The sequence below is a fragment of the Manduca sexta genome, chromosome 25 (assembly GCF_014839805.1).
Source record: "Manduca sexta isolate Smith_Timp_Sample1 chromosome 25, JHU_Msex_v1.0, whole genome shotgun sequence".
Lineage (NCBI taxonomy): Eukaryota > Metazoa > Arthropoda > Insecta > Lepidoptera > Sphingidae > Manduca > Manduca sexta.
Window position 1 is genome coordinate 916,208 of NC_051139.1, and position 21,755 is coordinate 937,962.

The 21,755-nt window shown below is 34.1% G+C and overlaps 4 protein-coding genes and 1 non-coding gene across 6 annotated transcripts; 2 read left to right on the top strand and 3 right to left on the bottom strand.

Annotated features, from left to right (window-relative positions):
- Nucleotides 1-482: 482 nt before the first annotated feature.
- Nucleotides 483-2,113, bottom strand: LOC115450131. Its single transcript, XR_005113033.1, has 2 exons — nt 1,779-2,113; nt 483-1,709 (listed from the first exon to the last, which is right to left on the bottom strand). It is a non-coding gene; the product is annotated as an uncharacterized LOC115450131 (transcript).
- Nucleotides 2,114-3,270: 1,157 nt separating this feature from the next.
- On the top strand, nt 3,271-4,839 carry LOC115453513 (dolichyl-diphosphooligosaccharide--protein glycosyltransferase subunit 1). The gene is given in 4 exon segments (XM_030182212.2): nt 3,271-3,616; nt 3,619-4,085; nt 4,087-4,632; nt 4,634-4,839. Coding segments are annotated over 4 exon segments (1,416 nt in total). The 5' UTR covers nt 3,271-3,309; the 3' UTR covers nt 4,730-4,839.
- Nucleotides 4,840-4,896: 57 nt separating this feature from the next.
- Nucleotides 4,897-11,927, bottom strand: LOC115450129 (translation initiation factor eIF-2B subunit delta). The gene is given in 11 exon segments (XM_037442932.1): nt 4,897-6,157; nt 6,457-6,541; nt 6,543-6,638; nt 6,714-6,891; nt 7,141-7,268; nt 7,650-7,829; nt 8,163-8,262; nt 8,657-8,790; nt 8,968-9,120; nt 9,718-10,530; nt 11,734-11,927. Coding segments are annotated over 10 exon segments (1,824 nt in total). The 5' UTR covers nt 10,282-10,530; nt 11,734-11,927; the 3' UTR covers nt 4,897-5,951.
- Nucleotides 11,928-12,581: 654 nt separating this feature from the next.
- LOC115453515 lies at nt 12,582-15,492 on the top strand. 2 transcript variants are annotated; one of them, XM_037442933.1, is made up of 8 exons: nt 12,582-12,841; nt 12,931-13,053; nt 13,143-13,341; nt 13,469-13,654; nt 13,985-14,045; nt 14,311-14,382; nt 14,643-14,734; nt 15,354-15,492. In XM_037442933.1, the coding sequence occupies exons 2-8, from the start codon at nt 13,007-13,009 to the stop codon at nt 15,486-15,488; spliced, it is 792 nt and encodes a 263-aa protein (XP_037298830.1). In that variant the 5' UTR covers nt 12,582-12,841; nt 12,931-13,006; the 3' UTR covers nt 15,489-15,492. The 2 variants fall into 2 exon arrangements, with proteins under 2 accessions (XP_037298830.1, XP_037298831.1); XM_037442934.1 differs by having other exon boundaries at nt 12,582-13,053; nt 13,130-13,341.
- A 1,347-nt stretch (nt 15,493-16,839) lies between these two features.
- LOC115450125 (N-acetylgalactosamine kinase) lies at nt 16,840-20,877 on the bottom strand. Its single transcript, XM_030178106.2, has one exon. The coding sequence runs from the start codon at nt 20,356-20,358 to the stop codon at nt 18,895-18,897; it is 1,464 nt and encodes a 487-aa protein (XP_030033966.2). The 5' UTR covers nt 20,359-20,877; the 3' UTR covers nt 16,840-18,894.
- Nucleotides 20,878-21,755: the final 878 nt, after the last annotated feature.

The following is a 21,755-nucleotide window of genomic DNA, read 5'->3' on the forward strand; positions in this document are numbered from 1 at the left end:
ATTGGCGTTAGCTATATATTTGAAATAGTCGGATCTCATAGTATACAATCACATATACAAAATAAACATTTTGTTTGTCACTATCTTAACTCCTAATTAAAAACTACTGGAAGTTTCTTATACTAAAATATAATTACGTAGTACCTTCCGACATAACCTGCTTAATAGAAATATTTTCTGAACACAACATAATAAAATTGCTGATTACCAGTTTTTTCCGTTGAGTATTTTTTTATTACTTTATTTAAAAAATATTTAATCAACGTCTTCACGGATATTGTAAGAAACAGGAATATATAAATAATAATATTATAAATTGGCTAAATAGTTTCTAACAAGTAACCTGCTTATCAACAAAAAGGCAGAATTATGATAAAATTGCAAATTATCACAAAAGTGAAATAATAATGCAGAATGGGTTGGATTATGGGATTTTTGCCATGAACTGTATTATGGCACCTGTTTCCTTGTAGAGGTATATGTTTTGCTATTTATGAACAAGTAAACAAGTTATATTGAGGATACAATTGCATCTTATACATCTAAAACTGAACACATAAATGTTGAAAAGTATAAAATTGATGTGCAACTTTGAGAATATCCAATTATATAAGTAATTTTATGATATTTTTACAAGACATTTAAATTTTTTTGTGAATAACTTGAAATACATTTCCAAAATCATAGAAATGTAAGAACCAAATGTATAAAATTGTGTATTTTTGGTCATGAAAGTTATCTTTAAGTCCTACGTTTTAATCCATGGCTTTAGGGCTAAGGCACATGATGGATTACTTTGATATGTTGTTAATCTCTTTTAGCACATATGACCTAATTTCAACGTTGAACAATTATCACATACTATAATTCCAAAAGCTGGTCATATCAGTCTCAATTTTTTTTTTATAAAGTAGAACCTGTTAATAATAATATACTTTTCAAAGAACCTGACAGTATTTTTGTCAGGCTGATATTAATCACTACATACTTTTACTATTTAGTATCAAAAATTGTTATAGTAGCAAGTCCTAATATGTGGGTTGGTGTAAAATTGGGTTCAGTTTTGCATACATAGCTCACAACCTTCACATTGCAGTCTGACAATGGATTTACTTTATCAAGATTACAATTTCCTTGACACTATCATTGTGTATGGATGAAACAAGATTTAGATAATTAACCCGAAACCTGCCTTTTACATTTAAAAGAGATTTAAGATATTTTAAAAATAAAATTTTAGGATCTAGGTTGCTTAGAGGCAATGTATATCGAGCACTTGCTATTAAGGAGATTCATTTTCTTTCTCATATAACAACATGTAGTATTTGTGTATATGGTATTTATATAAATGCACGGAACACTGGACTATTTTATTCTTATCTCTATAATATCAAACCATAGCAGGCATACTCATCATGTTGTACTTGTTTCTGTTCATGCAGATGCTTGGGTAGCAAATCGAGAAATAGTAGAAGCCCATACCGGCCAGAATCAAAGACACGATGAGAATGACGATACCCCAAGCGGAAATACCCAGACCACGTCGTGTAGCGGGCTGCGAAGCCAGTCCTGGCGATGTACCAGAGAACGTCTTAGGCTGCATTGGTGTTTTATAGCCCCGGCTATACCCAGGACTTCAGGCATACCCGGAATGCCAGGGATACCGTAGCCCCTGATCGCCTCGCATGGTGTCGCCAACTGGTACGACACTGGTGAAAGACAATAATATCAATATTTGCTCTATTACTGAAATAAACGCGAATAGTTTATTCACTTACCAAGCAAAACGAGGCTTAAACGAATCAATAGTCGTATCATCGTTGATAAAATGACTTCCTGCACCGAGGGTCCACTCAATGAATACACTTCGAATAGTTAGTTGCCACTGGTTGTTATTATATTGACTTCGTAAGTTTGTGATATTACGGTTTCACTTTATTTTTAAATGTAAAATCCAATAAATAAAACAAGCAAAAGAGAGTAGGTGCAGATTAATTTATTTTAGAAAAGTTCTAAATAATTCAAACTTTCAAAATTCACACGAGCAACTAGCAACTTCCATGAAACAAACTTTTTATAGGCATGAACGAACTGAACCATAGACTAATATATAATACTGGAAATAGACTGGCAACTCTCAGTTTGAAATTTCATAATGTTAAGCGACATCTGGACGCCATACAGGGAAATAAAATAAATATACCTATGCATGTATATGCATATATAGGTTTCTAACTTTCAAAATTATATATTTAATTCTATGTCGACCCATCGGTAGAACACGTCGTAATTGTAAAACACTGATTCTTAGTAACAATTTTTGGAATATAATATGCTGTTATGTAAATAACAAATTAGGAATTTATTTTATTAATTGTCAGAATCAGTGTTTTGCAGATCAACTTTGTTCTATGTATGGGTCAAAATGTAATGGTTTGACCCAATTCAAAGATAAATAATACAATAGTATATTTTAAACTAATTTATTTCTTTTACACATTTATTAATACATTGTCTGATGTTCCGGGACATTATGTAAAATGTTTTACAAACAACACTACACTGATATAAATAGTTCAAATTTCTTATAGAGAGCCTATCTAATGTATGTTACTAACACTTACACAAACACAGTCAATACGTATTTCTTAAATACGGAAGAACTGAAGCTCAATTCAACGTAAATATACAACAAAAAACAAAAATCACAAGAAAATGCGCACGAGTATACAAATTTACCGACAGAAAAATATCTTATGACGTTTACTAGAAGTTGCTATCGTTTGTTAGCAGTAAACTACTATAAAATACTAAAAATATTGCTATTCGTCCAAATTTATTTTAAAATTATAAGTATTGTAGATAATTTTTATAGGAAGTAATAAAATCTATTTTAAAGCATAACTGCTTGTTTAGTTCTAGCTTAAATTAAAAAAAATACCAGAATTATCAAAATTTATACGTACTAAAACTAACATATAATGAACTAGTCACACTGAGAAAAGATATTAAGAAATTAGTGCCATGTATAGGGGAGAGATGGCGCTTATTCTAAAAAAAATAATTAGTTCGAAGTTACCAGGGCATGAACTGAACCTTCTGTGATCTGACTGAAAGTGAACGTAAATGGAACAAATATAGATTATAATGACTACGTGAAAAATCAATTTGATTGAGCTACGTAATATTGATTCAGTAGACAGTACAATCGACTCGAATGTAACATCTCTATGCGCCCATAGACTAAGGTACATTTCCCGTTCAAAGTGATGGCGTGTACATCCGGTTACTGCGTTGTCAAATGTCAAAATGAAAAGTATACCGGCAATGGCTAAATTGTATTTTACATTTTTATTAGTTCTAAATGTAGCATTTTATTGCTGCAGTGCCAATGTCGACACTATATCAAGGGATATAAAAATAAAAAATGTCGACCGGACAATCGACGTATCATCACAGCTCGTGAAAATAGCGTCAAAAATAACCGTGGAGAACGCAGGTAACTCGCCGGTCAAGAACTTTTTGATTGCAGTAGAGGAGTCGGCGAAGAATAATTTGGCATTCATCGGTGCTAAGGACAGTAATAGCAAGGAAATTCGGCTTACGGAGACTACCGTGAAGGTTATGGGTATGTCAAATTTTGGCGTGTCGAGTTGAAAGATCCTGTGAATGTGGCGTCTACGGCATTAGTAACTGTAGAAGCTGTGTTTACGAAAGCTCTACAGCCATATCCTACAGCAATAAGCCAGCAGGAAGACCAACTAGTAAAGTACATAGGTAATCTTTACGTGTACTCTCCATACTATGTGACTACACAGAAAACAAACGTCATCGTGAACACTAAGAACGTCGAATCCTTCACAAAAGTGAAGCCGTTCTCCCAAGTAGACGGCACTATTCAGTACGGTCCGTACTCGAACACTGGGCCGTTCACTGAGAAGGAGTTGAGTGTCCATTACAAAAATAACTCCCCATTCCTGACTGTAACCCGCATTGAGCGTCTAATTGAAGTCTCGCATTGGGGCAACATTGCTATTGAAGAAGTAATTGAGATTGAACACAGTGGTGCTAAGCTCAAGGGGGTCCATTTTGTCCCGCTATGACTATCAACAGGACCATCACAGCGGCCCTGCCAGTGTCCGGTCTTACAAAACATTACTCCCAGCCTCTGCTTCTGATGTTTACTATAGAGATACTAATGGAAACATCTCTACATCCAACATGAAAGTAAAGAAAGATTCAGTTGAATTGGACCTGAGGCCTCGGTACCCTCTGTTTGGAGGTTGGAGAACTCACTACACCCTCGGCTACAATGTGCCAAGCTATGAATACCTCTACCACTCTGGTAATGAGTATTTACTCAAGATGAGGGCAGTTGACCATATCTTTGATGACATGCAGGTTGATGAGTTGGTAACGAAAATCATATTGCCTGAAGGTTCCACTGGTATTAAAGCAAACATTCCTTACGCGGTGACAAGGCTACCTGATAGCCTTCACTACACATACTTGGATACAAAAGGCCGTCCAGTTATCACCTTCACCAAGAAGAATGTTGTAGAAAACCACATCCAAGATTTCCAATTGCGTTACACTTTCCCACGCTTGTTAATGTTACAGGAGCCTCTACTGCGTAGTTGGCTTCTTGTATGCACTCTTCTTGTGTGTAATTATTTACGTAAGATTAGATTTTTCTATTCATAAGTCTGAACATCCACATAAAGATTAATTTTATTTTATTCCACTAATTATATTTATGTTAACACATCTAGTTCTTGTGCATTTCTGTGGTGTCTCTTGTATGTGTGCAGAAATAAAGTGTTTTTATTATAATTTAAATAGGTCTTTTAATTCTTTACCTGTAGACATTAATGTAAGGTTGAGATAAACAAGTAATAATAAAATATCTTTTATTATTCCAGTACTATACAAAATTATTGGAGCTTCATTAAAACATCAATATTAAACAAAAGTTCTTGTCACTACTACATCCGTAAAATATCCACATAGATCAGTTATAGGAAGACTATAATTTTCAGAGAAGGACTTATAATGCAAGATATCTTGGAGCTGGACTGTCAGTTGAAAATACTTTATAGAGCCCTAAATAACAGTTCTACACACATTTTTAATCGTTTCACATTATTTAATGTCATAAATAGGAAATAATTCTAAGTCAGTGTGTATTTTGTTTAGTAACAGTCTCAGAAAAATATTTGACTTAGTGATTTGATACCATTCTTGGTAAAGATTGAAACCAAGCCCCTAACATGTGATACTCCTATAGAAATCATTAGCCCCTTATGAATAAATGGCATAAGTACGAAAGTTACGATAACAGTAATTATGAATCGGTTTGACCACACACATATTTTACAAAACATTTATTGCTATTTTGAGCAAATCAAGAAAATAGACAGCAGGAAAATGAGAAAAACTACCCACAATATTAAATTAGTGAAGTACCTATTCACAAATAGATTTCAGTAAATGTATCACATTTATAAGTAGGTATTTGAGTTCTTAATGTTCCAATCGACGCTAATTTAAATAGTACTTATGTAGTAAATAGTATAAAATAATATAACTAGAAAAATTGTCAATAGAACTTGCAGTCAGTACAAACAATTTTCTAAATTTTTCACCTTGAACTTTCATAGTACATTAGTTTTAAACTATGCAGATTAACGGTCATTTTTAAATAAACGATCCGTATCTCAATCTTCAATCTGATTTCCGAGAATGAACCAATCAAAATTATTCATTTGTAAGCATGTCAAAAAAACGGAGTTCTAATTGGTCTACTTTTGAGATAGATCGAAAAAGGCGACTGGGGTCGTTTATTAAAAATGGCGGTATATAGATAAATATTATCTATACTAGAGAATTCATAGATCGCAGATCAGTAAGTCTACAAGTTCTATTGAAAAGTACATTGTTTACTATGCATCTTACATTCCGTATTCAGACAGTTTAAATCTCAGTACGACTGGCGCACTCGTGCATGGCAGAATGGCTAACTCCGTGACCACGGCGGTGACTAAGCTTGGCGGCGTGATGTCATATGTCAGGTTGAGAGGAGTCAAGTTGGGGTTGGACCGCCAGTCTTTTAGGGGCGAGTTTTCATCATTTTTGTCGATTAGGTCATCAGGATCACCTAAAAATTATAAATAAAAAATATAAAGATAGTAAATGTTTATATTTATTTATACAAGAGAATATTTACGACGAACTAGGTGTCTCTATTACATCGTTTACAATGTAATTTGTTTAGTTAAAGATAGTATCTATAATAGCAGCTAATAAATTATAATTAGACACGTTTTGCGTATCTGTGAAGTAATCTTTGATAACACAAATATAGCAATGAGTATAGCAGTATTAAGTGAGGAACTTTAATAAAAAGTGAATATAGAGACATCGGTTTATGTGCGAATAGTAATAGTGTATGTTCACCGAGTTCGTTGTGCACGAGCGCGTCGGTCTGCAGGTGTTCGCTGAACTTGTGCGTCTCGGCGGCGACGAGCACGGGCACGTTGACGTGCGCGCGCCGCCAGCGCCGCGCCCGCCGTGCCCAGCGCGCCGCGCACCGACCCGTCCGCCAGCAGCGCGTCGCACCCCAGCACGCACAGCTTCATCTGCACACACACACATACCACGTGACACCACATAACAACATAACAATAGTATACTCACTGACACCACACACTTACAGTACTCATGACGAAGTGCAACCCCGTGAAGTCTACGTATGTGCAGGGCAGGCCCTTGGCCGTGAGTCGGCGCAACATCTCCGGGCCGGCGCGGTGCACGCGGTTACCGACCACCACAGTGCGGAATCGAACGCCAGCCTCCCACGCTTCTACCAGTATTCGCTCGATCAATGACGAACTACAACAACCACGTATACTTGTAATACATATATAATTTACACCTAACTCTTTTCAAAAAGAATATGCAGAAGTGCAAGGAAGGGAAGGAAGAACAAACCCGAAATATCTTTGTCAAATTCGAAATCTATACAAGTCACAAAGGTTTAGACAAAGTGGAAATATTGTACAAAATTAATATTAGATTTTTTTGAATAAAGAAAACAATTGATATTTATTCAATTGTTTTTAATAATTGATTCATGCGTACCATCCGTATGTTAAAATATTGTCACCATCAGAGATCTTGTTCCTGACAGCTATGCTGATGGCTTGGCCGGCGGTCTCTATCTGTTCCCTGATGTATCGGTCAATTTCTTCTTGCAGTTTCTTCTTTGCCTGATGAAACAAGTAATATGTTTTTTGAATTTTTATTGTTAACAGCCACTGAAATAACAGGTATGACATATATTTACTGAATGCTCTTTAACATCTTGTGCTAGAGTGATAAGTGCAGTGCAATGTCATTAGTAATAACTAGTCTGGAATCTGGATGAAGTCCCATTTTTGGACAGGCAAGACACGTATCAACCGATGGGAAGCAACCAACAATTTGTTCAATCTCTTATTTCTTAGTTTAGTTAGCATATAAAAAAAGATACAATATATGCGGAGAATGCCAAGGCTTAGTCGCAGAAAAAGACAAATTGGTATTCTCTACCCAGTAGACATACACATGAGACACAGTCTCAAATATAAACTGTAGTAAATACTACTCACATCAAACTCATCAACATTGTTCGGCAGCTGCATAATATGGTGCCTGAAGGCCTTGACGGCGTTCGTCTGCGAGGCCGAGGGTTGGCGCATGGACCACAGGAAGTCTAGACTCGTGGCCAAGTACGACTCCAGCCCTCGAGCGAACTCCGTCTTGGCGGGAACTATGTAGTCTATTACCATCTGGAAATTTTAACTCAATTTAGTTTAGATTTCACCTATACAGTGACAGATGAATTTCATAACTTTGACACTTAGTTATCTGTGAAAATATATTCTAAAGGAAAAAGTTATTTTATATCGTTTTACTTGTTTCAAAAGTAAAACAATTCAAACGTTATTTGATAATGAATGAAGCATATCGCCATATAATTATAAAAAAAAAACAATATAGAGTAGAAAAGACTGCTGAAACCGAGGTCACATATTCTGACCCCATATCCAAGGAGATAATATTTTAATAAAAAATGAGACAAAAAATTATGTAATTGCACTTAGATTCTACATTAAACATACCTTCTTCAGGGCATCTAACAATGCTATACACCTAGCATTCGAGCCGGTCACGACGCGGGATGCCAACTGTACTCCCAGCTTCACGATGGCTGGGTGCAAGCTACAAGTTAACCCAACCATACACACAAAGTTCTTAAAATTTATTAGAAGAAAGATATTCATGCAATATCTATTATGTAACCAATATTTTTAGTTGTTATTATAATCGCGTCCAAACCGACCTAGCAAAGCTACCTCACTATAAAACCAATGTCGCTATATGGCTAAGTGACAAATAGTCAAGCTAAAGTTTGTTTTAGTTAAATCAATTTTGGTGAGACTGCCGTATAAGACCAAATCAATCTTACTCCTTCCAGTCCTTTACTTTTCGATAATAACTTCAGATTTGATTGTGGCATATGTCCCACAACAATAAAATAATTAGAGGTACATACAAGAATACAGAATGCAACCATGTCAGGCAAAAGTATTAACAATTCAATCAAAAAACTTACTTGGAGTTAATGGCAATTTTTCTCAGTGACTCCTTGTCATGCTCAGTGCACAAATGTTGACACCAATTGATCCTGTGTGCTACTTGTGACTTTACCTTTGGTTTATCTACAACTTTAACTTTGACGGGTTTTACCTGCAAGCAAATACATCAAAATATGCTTGTAGAATACTTGATAACCCAACCCCTGACAGTCATCATAGATTTTACATTTTCGAAGTTAGATCAGACAGGAACCAGTTGTACCACTTTTACATTCATTAGCTGAAATGTAAATTATAATGTATTTATATTATTATGTTTTGTGCTTACCTCTTTAACTTTCTTTTCAACATCAGGTTTGGCTGCAGCATCTTCTTTAGGTTTGGCCTTTTGTTCTGCTGCTTGTTTTGCAGCCCTCTGAGCTTCTTGCTTTGCACGCCTTTCAGCTCTCAGCTCAGCCTTGCTTTTACCAGCTTCTTCTGCCTGGAAATTGTGTTAATACTGTGTATTATAATTATTAACTTGGATTTGACACCTTTCGGTGTGCATTCACATACAGATGAATGGAAGGACATTTGTTGCAGGCCGAGTATAGAATGCAGTGTGTATACCTCATGGTTATATGACACATTGAAGCCCAAAAAACGCCCACAAACATTTGCTGTCCTTTTCAACCTAGGAAGTTCCTATCCATCCCCATTTTTTTCCCCACTCTGCATCAGGACTGCTATAGTTGCTAAGCCGCATGTAAATATAATATTAAGATCTCATAAAATAAAATCTAGATGTGGGTGGTGCAAGAAATAAGGATATTAATCTGTGAGTTTCATGACTATAAACATTTATTCCAGTGGAAATTTCGTCTTCATATTTATTCATTAATACATTATGGATACCTGTTGCTAAAATATAATAACCTATACTATGTCAAAGATAATAAACATCTATCATTTATGTTGGACCCATCAAAGATTAATACAGGAGATAAATAAGGACTATAATTTTAATTTAGAAATTCATGTTAATTGGTAAATATAAAAAAAAATGATGTGAATTAAAATATAATTATCAGATACTAACCTTTTTTCCTCCTAAATCAATACTTTGAACTTTAGCAGTGACTTCCTTTACTTCCTTTGCTACATTGGCAATATCTTTTAGTGTTTCTACAACATCTCTAACTGTCATATCATCACCCTTACAAGCTTCAGTCCTAGTTATTTGTTCTGATGAAGAAGAAGTAGCCTCTTGTTGTACAGGAGGTCTTTCAGGTGGTTGTTTAACATCCCCCTCAGCTGCCCCCTTCTTTTTAGCCTGCTTAGCAGCTTTCTTTGCAGCTCTTTCAGCTTTAATTTTATCTCTTTCATTATCACCAGTTATTTCATTAACTACTACTGCTCTATCAACTTCATCTTTACTTTTGTCTAAAGTTTTCATTTGAATATCTTCATTGGCCGCAATTTTAGGCTCTAGTCTGACAGGCTGTTCATTTTTATTCTCATCAACTACAGCTTTTTCAGGTGCTGGTTCTTTTACTTCATTAGCAGCAGCCTTCTGTTTGGCTTTTTGTTTAGCTAATTTCTTGGCCTCTCTTGCACCTAAAACTTCATCTCTCGATTTTTCTGTTATACCTTTTGAAGACATATTTTCTTTTCCTTTTATTTTAGTCTCTACTGGTTTTTGTTCATTGCCTATCTCTTGGTTATTGTTTGTAGACTTCTGGACAACAATATTGTGAGAAGGCTCTCTGCTTGCTTGCTTGTTTTGCACAGTTTCAACAGGTGTTTGTTCTTTATAATATTTGGCTAATCTTAACTTTTGTCTTCTTATCCTTCTTTTCTTTGAATTTGTTATAGTTTCAGCTGTCTTAACTGGAGTAATTTCTGTATCACCCTAGATAATATAAAACATACCATTATGTTATTTACTAACATTATACTCTCTTACTAGCAAAATAAAAGTGTTTTGCAATGGTTAATATACTTACAAATTTGTAGATATCTACTAAAAATAATTGCTTAATGAATTTAAAACATTCTAAGTATATTGTTCATGCTTCAAGATACATGTTATAGAAATGTGTAGTGAACGAATAATGTATTGACATACAATATGTTTACTATCAGAAGCCATATTTTTATGCTTATAACCAAAAAGTTTCAATAAGTGCAGTGTCATTAAAATACTTTTCTAAACAACAAAAAATGGGTTTTGTTGTTGTGCCAAGTAGCATTGCTACATTCTTACTACCTGATTGAGAAATAGATGGTCAGAAGCAATCAGTTATTTTTAAAAATTTGGATGAGACAGATAAGGGTATTAATTTTTAATAATTATTTTATATGTAATGCAAATAATAATAATAACAAGCTATTTGTGAAACAAGCAATAAATTGTTTAAAAATGGAGCAGATTCATGTATCAAATATTGCAATGTTTAAGAAAATTGTTTTATCTCATTCTTTTGCATGCATTGTAATTCCCCATGATAACAAAAAATATTATTGTATCTCTATTTGCAATTATTCAATCAATACCTCCAACTGGTTTTTAAAAGATTATAACTAGATTAGATAGTACTTTATATGTTAGATTTTAAATTAATAAACTTAATAAAACTATGAGTAAAATAGCCTATTCATCAATATCAGAGGATAGTTTAAGATTCTTTTATGGACACCTCAGATTGGACATATAAAAATTAACATTCTAAATAGAGTTTTTACTAACTACCTTGAATAAAGTCTGTAGAGAATTGTTAACGTATTGCCAAACAAAAATATGAACAGTTAATAAAAATATAAATATTGTTTGGTTTTCCGAGTCATCTGTTATAAACGTTGGTTTGTATGATTATTACCCAATATTTGTAGCAAATTACATTTGTAATTTTAACATAACCTCAACAAATATGTATGGACACATCATAACATAAATAGTTCTAATTTATGGGTACCTTAGACGTTACCATGGTTGTTTATCCTTGGCTGGCTATAAAATAAGTATCATAAATAAATTTAAACGCATTTTTATGATAAAATGTACATTATAATAGAACATAACAAACAGCATAAGGAATAAAGAAATTTAACTTACCACTACTAATGAAGTTTATAAATCCGACAGTGCCGACGGAACTAGTGGGTTATAGTTAGAAAATCTGTATAAGTTTCTCAAAATATCACTTTTATGGAAATAGTATTTTTAAAAAGTGGTATGAAATGTAACAAGACCATTGAACAAGACTTATGGGATCTGTCATCTGATCTGTCATATTTGATAGTTCATTTTGGTTGTTTTTGGCTCAGATTTTTGGTTCATAGTCATTGACAATTGACAAAAGATAATGTCTGAAAGATAATGACAATCACGAGTCCGTGCTGCCATAGGGATAGTCATGAGTAAGTAACTGTAAGTAATATACTACGCAAAGAGAACTATATAATACTACGTAACTACGTAAGAACTCGGATGTCGAAAATCGGCAGCAGGTAGAGTTGGGTAGGACATGACATGAAAAAGAGTTTGTAAGAGTAGCCTCTTTTTAGCATTGAGCCGGTACAATGTCCTACTTCAAATGAAGCGAGGCGAACTGAGGCTCGGCGCTTCAATGCGCGCCTTACAGTATTTTGTAATGTTAACACTCAAAATATTTCCCTCTCGCTCGATACCCGAAACTGAGTAATGTAATGTTCATTGTAAAATAACGTTCTATTGTAATTTGTAGCATGCGGTTCTCTACCTCACTGTCCTCGTGCTATAGTTTACCAAAGACGGAGAATGAGTAACGCGACTACCGCGACATAAAATTTGAAGTAGTACAATATATAATTTTGAGTCACTCTTACATTTTGACGTCATGTACCGGACAAATGTACCGCCTCTTGTATGTCCTACTCAACATTAGCAGCAGGGATAAAATTAACTAAGTTGGCAGCAAAGAGCATTAATAAATAAATCACCACAATTTGGAATTGGAATACTACTGTCGGCAGTCATTAAAAAACTTTTGGCCTTACTTTTTCTATATATCTTTTTATCCTCGTAAAAAGTAAGGCAAAGAGAACACTGCGACATTTATTCGGCGAAATATTATTTTCGTCAGTCGAGCTGCGAGCAACACCTATATTTTAAAAAAACAATTTTCTGTTCAATTTTCATAATAAATTTAAAAGCTATTTTCTACTGAATTTGTTTTTATTAAGTACGTATACAAATAATGATAAAAATGTAAGAGACAAGGGATAACATCTTTTGTTTGTTACGTGTGTGACGACTGCCGTGTAATTTCAGAAGTTTTGAATTACTTATATGCCTTACGTATAATCTCATATATATTTTAATAAAATTCAAGAGTTAACAAATAGTAATGAAGCGGGAGAGAGAACCGGGTCTAGGCCCACTTTACCGTATAAGGTAAGTGCAACTGTGTTACTTATATTTTTAATTACAAACTGTGAGGTAACAACTTTTTTTATTTATTTATTTAAAGTACTATTTTTTAGATGTAAGCGTACAGCACGAGTGAAAAAGGGTCAATCCGATGAACTTCTAGCAATGCTTGAAGATCGTCCCCATTTATGTGATAAAAAGTTTACTAATGCAGAAGACCGTATAACTTTCCAAGAGGGCTGGAAAGAGATTGCTGATGAGCTCAATCAAATTCCAGATGGGGCTGTAAAAACTCCAGAGCAGTGGATGACGGTTAAGTTCCTAATATTGTTTTCAGAATCGACTTTAATCCTAATTTTATTATCTTCATAATGTAGCTGCAAAGTAATAAAACATGTTATTAAAACTTAATAAAATTAAATATCATTAATAATTGCAGGTGTGGAGAGATTTCAAAAGCCGTGCCTGCATGAAAGCGGCAAAATTACAAAACGAAAAGGTGCAGCCAAACAATAAAGCCATCACCATTACCCCTTTAACTGAGTTTGAGAAGAGAATAATCGCTCTTATTTGTACAGATTATGCATTTGATGACTTCTGTGAACATTCTATGCAAGAGGATGATGTAGGTTTGAATAATTATTATATTCCGTGAATTATTATAATTATTTATTGATTCCCAAATCATTTATAATCAAAATTCATAATTACATATTTAGTGCTGCACTTATTTTCACTTACTACTTCTAAATGCAAACTTGTAAAGATCTCTAGATGCTAATAAAACTGCTGTAAAAATTTGGACAAAATTCAGCACACAAACAAGTATCTGGATAAATATACAGTTACTATTTTTCCTTGAACACCTCAGACATTCCAACAGAGAAAGAAGATTCACAAAGTTAAAACAACTAGCGATATTGAGTTACTGATAATATTTTGCTATTATTTACAGTCTAATGAAGCTGCCCAAGACAGTAAAGGTGCTGATTTAATCAATACACATCAAACTCAATGTATGTATTTAAAATTCAATTACAAATCACAACACAATAAAATATGAAATATATTGATTTACCAAATAACATTTTAGATAAGTCATAATAAGTTGATATTAAAAGTATTACAACTTTAAATATCAGGTACACTTGAGACACCCAGTTACTACCAAATGTCTATGAACTCTTGCACTAGTTGATAAGTTTTTGCTTTATTTTGCATATATACATTAAGATCTTGTTTTTAGCATTTCCAAATCTGATATGTTTTTAATTATTTTAGCTGTGAGTAGCAGAACAGCAGCTACTGTTCCCTCAACACCCACTGTTGAACAGCCACGCAGGAAGAATAGATGTGAGCTAATTTTTTTTTAATACACTGAATAATGAGATAGGTTTAACACAAAGCTTCACTTCTGCCCATGCATAGCAACATTACCAAGAACTTAGAACTTAGAATTCAATGCAAACTGGTTCATTTCCCCTGACATGAGATATTACACTGGCTACATTATTCTTCAAATGGAAATATAACAGTGTTATTTCTTGGCGGTAGATATGGACAATGTGTTGCCGAAAATGGTTAAAATTATAATTAATTTTGTGTATTTCCAGATTTGCATCCTCGCAGAAGTGTGGCGGAGCTGCACAATGAAGCGCGTCGAGAATTGTTGGCTGTAGCACAATCCAACGCACAGTCAATGAGGGTATTTTATTTTTATATTTAAGGATAGTTTCTGAACACGCGCGCGCACGCACACAATCACACACACGCGCGCACACACACACGTGCGCGCACACACACGCGCGCGCACACTCATACGCGCGCACACACACACGCGCGCACACACACATAGGCGCGTGCGCGCCCCCCAAGCACTGTACACGTATATCGGCCATAAATTCCAGACTTTGGGCTGATAGTTCATACTAAGTAGAAAAATCCAATACCTATCACTGCCCGACCCAGGGATCGAACCCAAGACCTCAGTATTTTCAGCGCAGTCGTATTGTAATACAAATACTCCACCGCGGCAGTCCATATTATGGACATAGTAAATAGTGAAACTGATTACAAAATTCACATAAGCTGTAAAATAATTATGGATGGACTTATCTAAATTAAAACACTATTTGTTTATTTTTGTTTTAAAAAGTAGATATTTTGAATAACTATTAAAAGTAAGTAAACTATTTTGAGACATGTATAAAATACATAATATAATATTTTTTCTCTTTCCAAATAATAGGAAAGTAGTTAAATAATTATTTTAAAAAATCAACAAAAATGTAGGTTGCTTATTAATCTTAATTATTTTATTACAGATGCTAGCAAAATCTACCCAATTACATGCAGAGGCTGCAAAAATGCAAGCAGAATCATCTTTGTTATTCGCGCAAGCCGCCAACAAAATAGGAGACGCTCTAATCTTATTAGCGAATAAAGAAAATAAAAAATAATAAATGTACATTTTATTATAACCACAGAAATTAACATTATACCTACTTACAATATTAAACAAAATAATAATATCGCTTTATGGTCGAAAGACGGAAGTCTGTTCATAGACCGAATTTATCTATTTGCTATACTTATTATACACTTAAATTATTCTTAGTTTCTACTTCCTAACAAGCAATGGTTTAGTTGTAGGTGAATTCGTAGTAGAAAAATAGATTTCAATTAATTGGTAAGTACATATTCTACCACCAGCAACTTCGTTGGTTTTTTTCTTTATAGGGTTTTATAATGAATAAATATTCTTATGTTTTACAGACTACAGACGAAGACCTTACAGATAAAAAATCGACACTAGGTAACACGCTGAAAAAATAAAAGGAAGAGGTATCTACATTATTACTTTGCATTTTTCTTTTTAATTGCGTCCGAAGGCAGATAAGCTAATGAACATGTTGGTAGGTGGTCACCGTCGCCCATAGATGTCTGCACTCAGCAATGCATCGTGCAGAACACTACAGTAAAAATATATTTTAGTAGGTAATGTAATGTTAGGGCGCAGCGAACTCTTATTGAACGAATTATTTATTATGCACTACGACTTAAGTTCCACAAGACACACACACACATAAGACCGAAAGTTTCATTGTTTACTTTTTAAATAGCCGATATCTGTTATGTGTCTAGTCTCATGAAAATCTGTTCATTTGTCCAATTAAATTATGGTAACGAACATAGTACAAATAGTACGTCTGCATCCATCTATTTTAAAAATACGACAAAAAATTACAAACATTTTCCACATGAACAACTTACTGAAATGAAAAGTAGCTTCAGATATGTAAGTACTCCAGGAGAGGTATTATTAAACTCTGTGCCAAATTCCGTCCAAATACTTGTAGCAGTTACTGCGTCTACTTCTAACAAAAAAATTCTCAACCTTTTTTTATAATAATAGTAATATTATTGACATTATTGGTGATAGGTCCCTTCTAAGTCCTTTATGGGGTTCCTCTGGGTAGGTATAACCGCATTGTGTATTTCTGTCGCCAGCGGTGTGCATGTATTGTTTTGTCCCGGTTTGAAAGATAAGCGCAGCGGAATGTTATGCAATATTTTTATAATACCTAAGTAAATACCTACATTATAAAATAAATACTAAAATATTTAAAGTGTCTATTAAGTTATTTCTGCGAGTTACCGCATGTACCTGAGTCCCAATTTTATACTCTTATACTGTAGACAGATAATTATTTGTTGGGTTTGTTCAGACAGAAAAAAATCTAGCGAGGTCTATAACAAATTCATATCTATATAAAAGAGGCGAAGGGATATAACAATAATAACAACTGGTTATTTAATTCGTTTTATTTCATAAAGTAGATACGTACATTTTTTTTTTACATAAAATAGTAATTTTGAATCCCAAGTTAAGTATATAAGTTCCCCTCTATATAAATGCACCTAGTTAGTGAACTTACTCCCAGTTCTTTCCTTACATTTCCGTATGATCTGGGATTGTACCTACGTCCAATAGATCGGTACATAATATTATGGTCACCTATACTGCCCCGTAAAATAATTATAATAGATACTTAGGTCTACATTATACGTATTTACTTAATATTATACATAGTATTTGTTAATTCCATAAGAAGTTCACTATATTGTTTTATAAAGTCGATTAAACGCAATTTTCAATAAACGATCTTAATTATTATTATTTAGATCAATCGTGAAAATGGACCAATTAGAACACTTTACACTTTCAAATTACTTATTTTCAATGGAGATTAAGATTAAGATCGTTTATTGAAAATTGAACTAATTGTGACAAGATTGACTAGCGTTTAAGTTTAGCACCCATTATTTCAATCAACCATAAAAACAATAGCGAACATACATTATACAGGCTCAGTATGATTATTTGCCAAAACTGTAAGGGTCAGTGCAGAATGCCGGAAACCACTTAGTGCGGCTTATTTGCATTTTTCTTATATAATTTAATCGCTACCCGACTATGTCCGAGTATGAGTATTGGGGCTTGTATGCTCTTGACAACAGATTTTGGGTTCTATCCAATGAAGTTAAAGTTGAAAATAACATTTTCAATGTCGCTACAAACTAGTTTGACGACGGATGACACACGCATCCGTTGGAATTAAATAATAACTTGCATTCTATTTTTAATTTACTTACCTGGATTACAAAAAGAAAAAGAGACCAAGGACAAGGGCACGCATTGAGCCTGGGTTATAGGGACATTGAATTCCAGAAGAAAAGGTGTTACAAGATTTTTTAATGAAGGTACAAAAAATTTGTTGCGATATAAGGCCAATTTGCAATTTCGATTTAGTTTCTAAAGAAGATATGTTACAAAAATCTTAAGTTTGCGAAACCGGTTAGCCACTTGTATAATCAATATCAGCAATTTATTTGAAGATTTTGTAAAACGTAGGTACTTAGATAGGAATTACATAGAATACAGAATACACCTAAACTATTTTTTTTTATGTTGTAGGTAATTATAATCACGCACGCAAACACCTTTTATCCCCGAAGGAGTAGGCAGAGGTGTAACTGGTGTACCTTATTTGCGCTGTGTGTATTCCGTCCCAAAATGTGATAGGAGGCGAGCCTATCGGGTACAAATTTCAGTCTCCGGACTGATACTGAGTAGAAAAACCCAATATCGCTTTGCTTGACTCGGGGTCGAACCTCGGACATCAGCACTGCGACGATACCGTAATATAACTACGCCACCGAGGCAGTAATTATAATCATTGTCAGATTTCACATTGACTGTATGGCCATGTTAAGGATTTCCGAGGAATGTATTGTCACGGTTTGCAATTGTTTGCCTTTGTGAGACAAAGGTTTATAAATACAATGCTTTTGAATGTAGTTTTGTTGATTTATAAATGCCTTTCAATCTTATGTCTTTAGAAAACGCAATTTAATTTCACATTCGGTTTATATGCTAGATACTAGAGAATACCTATAGGTACCTAAGTTGTAAGTAAATAATCGTAAATAAATTTACCTGTGGAGCCATCGGCAAATCAATAAATAAGGCGTAAAGTATAATATTTGAATAATGAAATACAGTAATCAGCAGTAAATAATACACATCGAATTAGAGGAAAAGCAATCGGGAAATCGATAAATTATGCGTACAATATACGAGTATAGGTAATATTAGTACTGGGCAGTATATAATATATCGAAATAGAGAAAAGGAATTGGCAAGCCAGAAACAGAACGTCTCATAGATGTAAATTATAAAGCCGAATCATACGAAGCCGAACTTAATTATATATGTGGCTGTTTATACAGCAAACGTGTGATATTTACTGCCGAGTACTATACATAACGGTCCAAACGATTATGGTAACAAAGTAAAGAAATTTAATGTGTGTATATCACGGCGCCATGGCACGGTGTTGTTGCAAATACGTGTGAACGTGCGGTAACCTTATCTACATTACAATGTTTTACATAGAATTCATTTACAAGAGTCTCGACATACATATCAACTTTCTCCATAGGGCATAGAGCTACAACACACCCTCCCCAGCCTGCTCCTGTTAACCTAGCGTGAACACCTACTTCTTTGGATGTGTCGACTAAAAGATCTAAGTTCTTATGAGAACACTCATAAAGTTTCCTCAAACTCTCATGACTTCCTGACATTAAATTCCCCAATACTTCTAAAATATCGTCAGGTTTAGCGCTCTTTCCTGGAGCGATGCAGCCGTTAGTTCCATTTACTAGATTATTTTTTTCCTTTACTGCTACTTGAGAGCAAATTTTTCTGAAATTCTCAACCCTCGTTGCCTCTTCATAGACATGAAGCGCTCGTTGTCTTAATTTGAACTCTTTCAAATGTCTCGTATTGGGAGAAAGGATTGAATGATCTAAGTCTTCTTCGCTGGTTTCTAAAATACTGCAGATTTCATCTTTCGTGTAAATATCTTTCGGTAAATACTCATCCACGAGTCGAACCATATCTTCCAATGTGTTATCAAGAGTTTGTTGCACTTGGCTGAGAGTGATAATTTTATTATCACAAGTAATTCCAGTACATGCAGCTAAAATTTTTGCAGACAGCCTACATTCCATTACACGAATGTTAAAATCATTCGTAGCAGCTTTATTAGCTTCAGCTAAACTGTGCGCCACAACAAAAACTGCGTCTTCAGGAAGAGCTATAGGCGTTGCTTTAAGCGGGTTCCAAGTTATGTATTGGGCACAATATTTTTCGGCTAGGAACGCTATCGCCTGATCCATTCCTCCACCTTGAGTTCCAATATATCTTTCACTTTCCGCACACAAGGCTGCTAATTCAGTTTTACTCAAACTAACATTTTGAGCATGAAGAAAGGAGAGGAACGAAGCGCTCACCAATGCTGAAGAACTGGACAATCCTGAAGCTGGTGGGATATTTCCATCAATATAAATTTGTAATCCATTTGTTATTTTATTTTTCAAGAATTCCATGGCGCCTTTAACTCCGCAGAGCACGTAGTTGTACCAAAACGGTTTTCCGTCGGCGTCAGGTTGGATAGTAATATCTTCAAATGTATTTAACTTTGTGTTGTATTTACAATATGTCTTGTTGACATTTCTAAGTTGTAATTCAAGTTCTTCAGTTAAGCCTACAGCGACTAATATAGCTTGTTCCAAAGCCATCGGTAATACAGGGTAGCCGCAATAATCAATATGTTCGCCAATAATATTTACGCGACCCGGTACCTTCACAATAAACGCGGGAGAATATCCAAATTCTTCCTTGAATGCATTGTTCAATTGTTGAACCCGGTCACTGTCCGTAATTTTAGTAATTGGTATATCCTCGTCTTTGCCGTTCATTTTGCTTAATTCCCGCGGTGCAGTGTTTACAAGCACAGTGCGACAGTACGCGCGTTCAACTGAAATATCTGTTTATATCACAATCAACACTTCAACTCACTATTGTTTGTATGATTTATAACACTCAACGGTTGTGTTCACTGATAAAACTTACCGCTTCATTGTTCCCAATTTATTGCCTATTGCACTGCTGAAAGACGATACAACGTTATAATTTCATGTCCATTCACTTTATTATTTAATGTTTTATGTTGATAAACTTTTTAAATAGTCACTAAGATTAAAAATGTTGCAAAGTTCGAACATAAAACGAATACGTAAACATAACCTAAAAATGTTAACACGTCTGACCAATGATTCCGCGCTTCTGCGACTGATAATGAATGCAAATCCGTTTTACTGTTAGCTAGTAACTGGCTTTAGAAGACCTCTTCTTTCTAAATTACGTTTAATAAGTGAATTAATTAAAGTGAATCCATTTTTATACATACTTAGATATTTAAATTTTACAAATAAATATATGGTATAAATACCTACATATTCTAGAAATGTAGGTAGGTACTAAGCAATATATACAAACCTAACTACCTACCTACAGAAACTTTATATTTAAGCTTATCTGATTACAAAACTCAATTAAACGGATTACACATAATAGTTTGAAGTTTATATTGATGATTGCAAAACGTTTTCAACAAGAACAAGCCGATACTATGTACCTGCTTATTGACAGTTTTGATAATGTTATCAGTTATTGTGACATGCCTTAATACTTAGATGTTTCGACAACTGAAGCACTTATGTTGGTCAGTAAAATTAATTGGGAGATTGTATAGATACCTACATAATATACTTACCTACGTAGGTAAGATGTTCTCTGTCTGAACTCAATTTGAAGTGAATGAGTTCCAGACGAGACAATAGTCTCAAGGTGAAATTAATCTTCAACTGAAGTATTTTATGATCTAAAACAGATTATAATATGAAGATTTTATTATGTAGATTGATGCGACATAAACATTATAGTTCATAATACTAATACATACTAAATAGTTAATATTAAATTATTCTGTTTAAATTTAAACAGGTGTGGTAAAGGTCATGGACTTTAGTATATTTTATTTAGAGATGATATAGGTACATATTATTGTATAGGTATCTATGCGTTTTTTCATTACTTAGTACTTCGAGGAAACTTAGTTGAAGTACCATAACTAAATAGGTACTTAGTTACTTAATGGTTTTAAATATTTTATGAGAATTTCAATGAACGATGCCTAGTGGTAGAATAAAGCAATAGGTACTGTGGAACTTAGTCAAACGGACATTAGCATGCAAGCGATCTGTAGCAATGCAGACTGCAGTTCTCATCTCACGTCAGAACATTTTAGGATCTG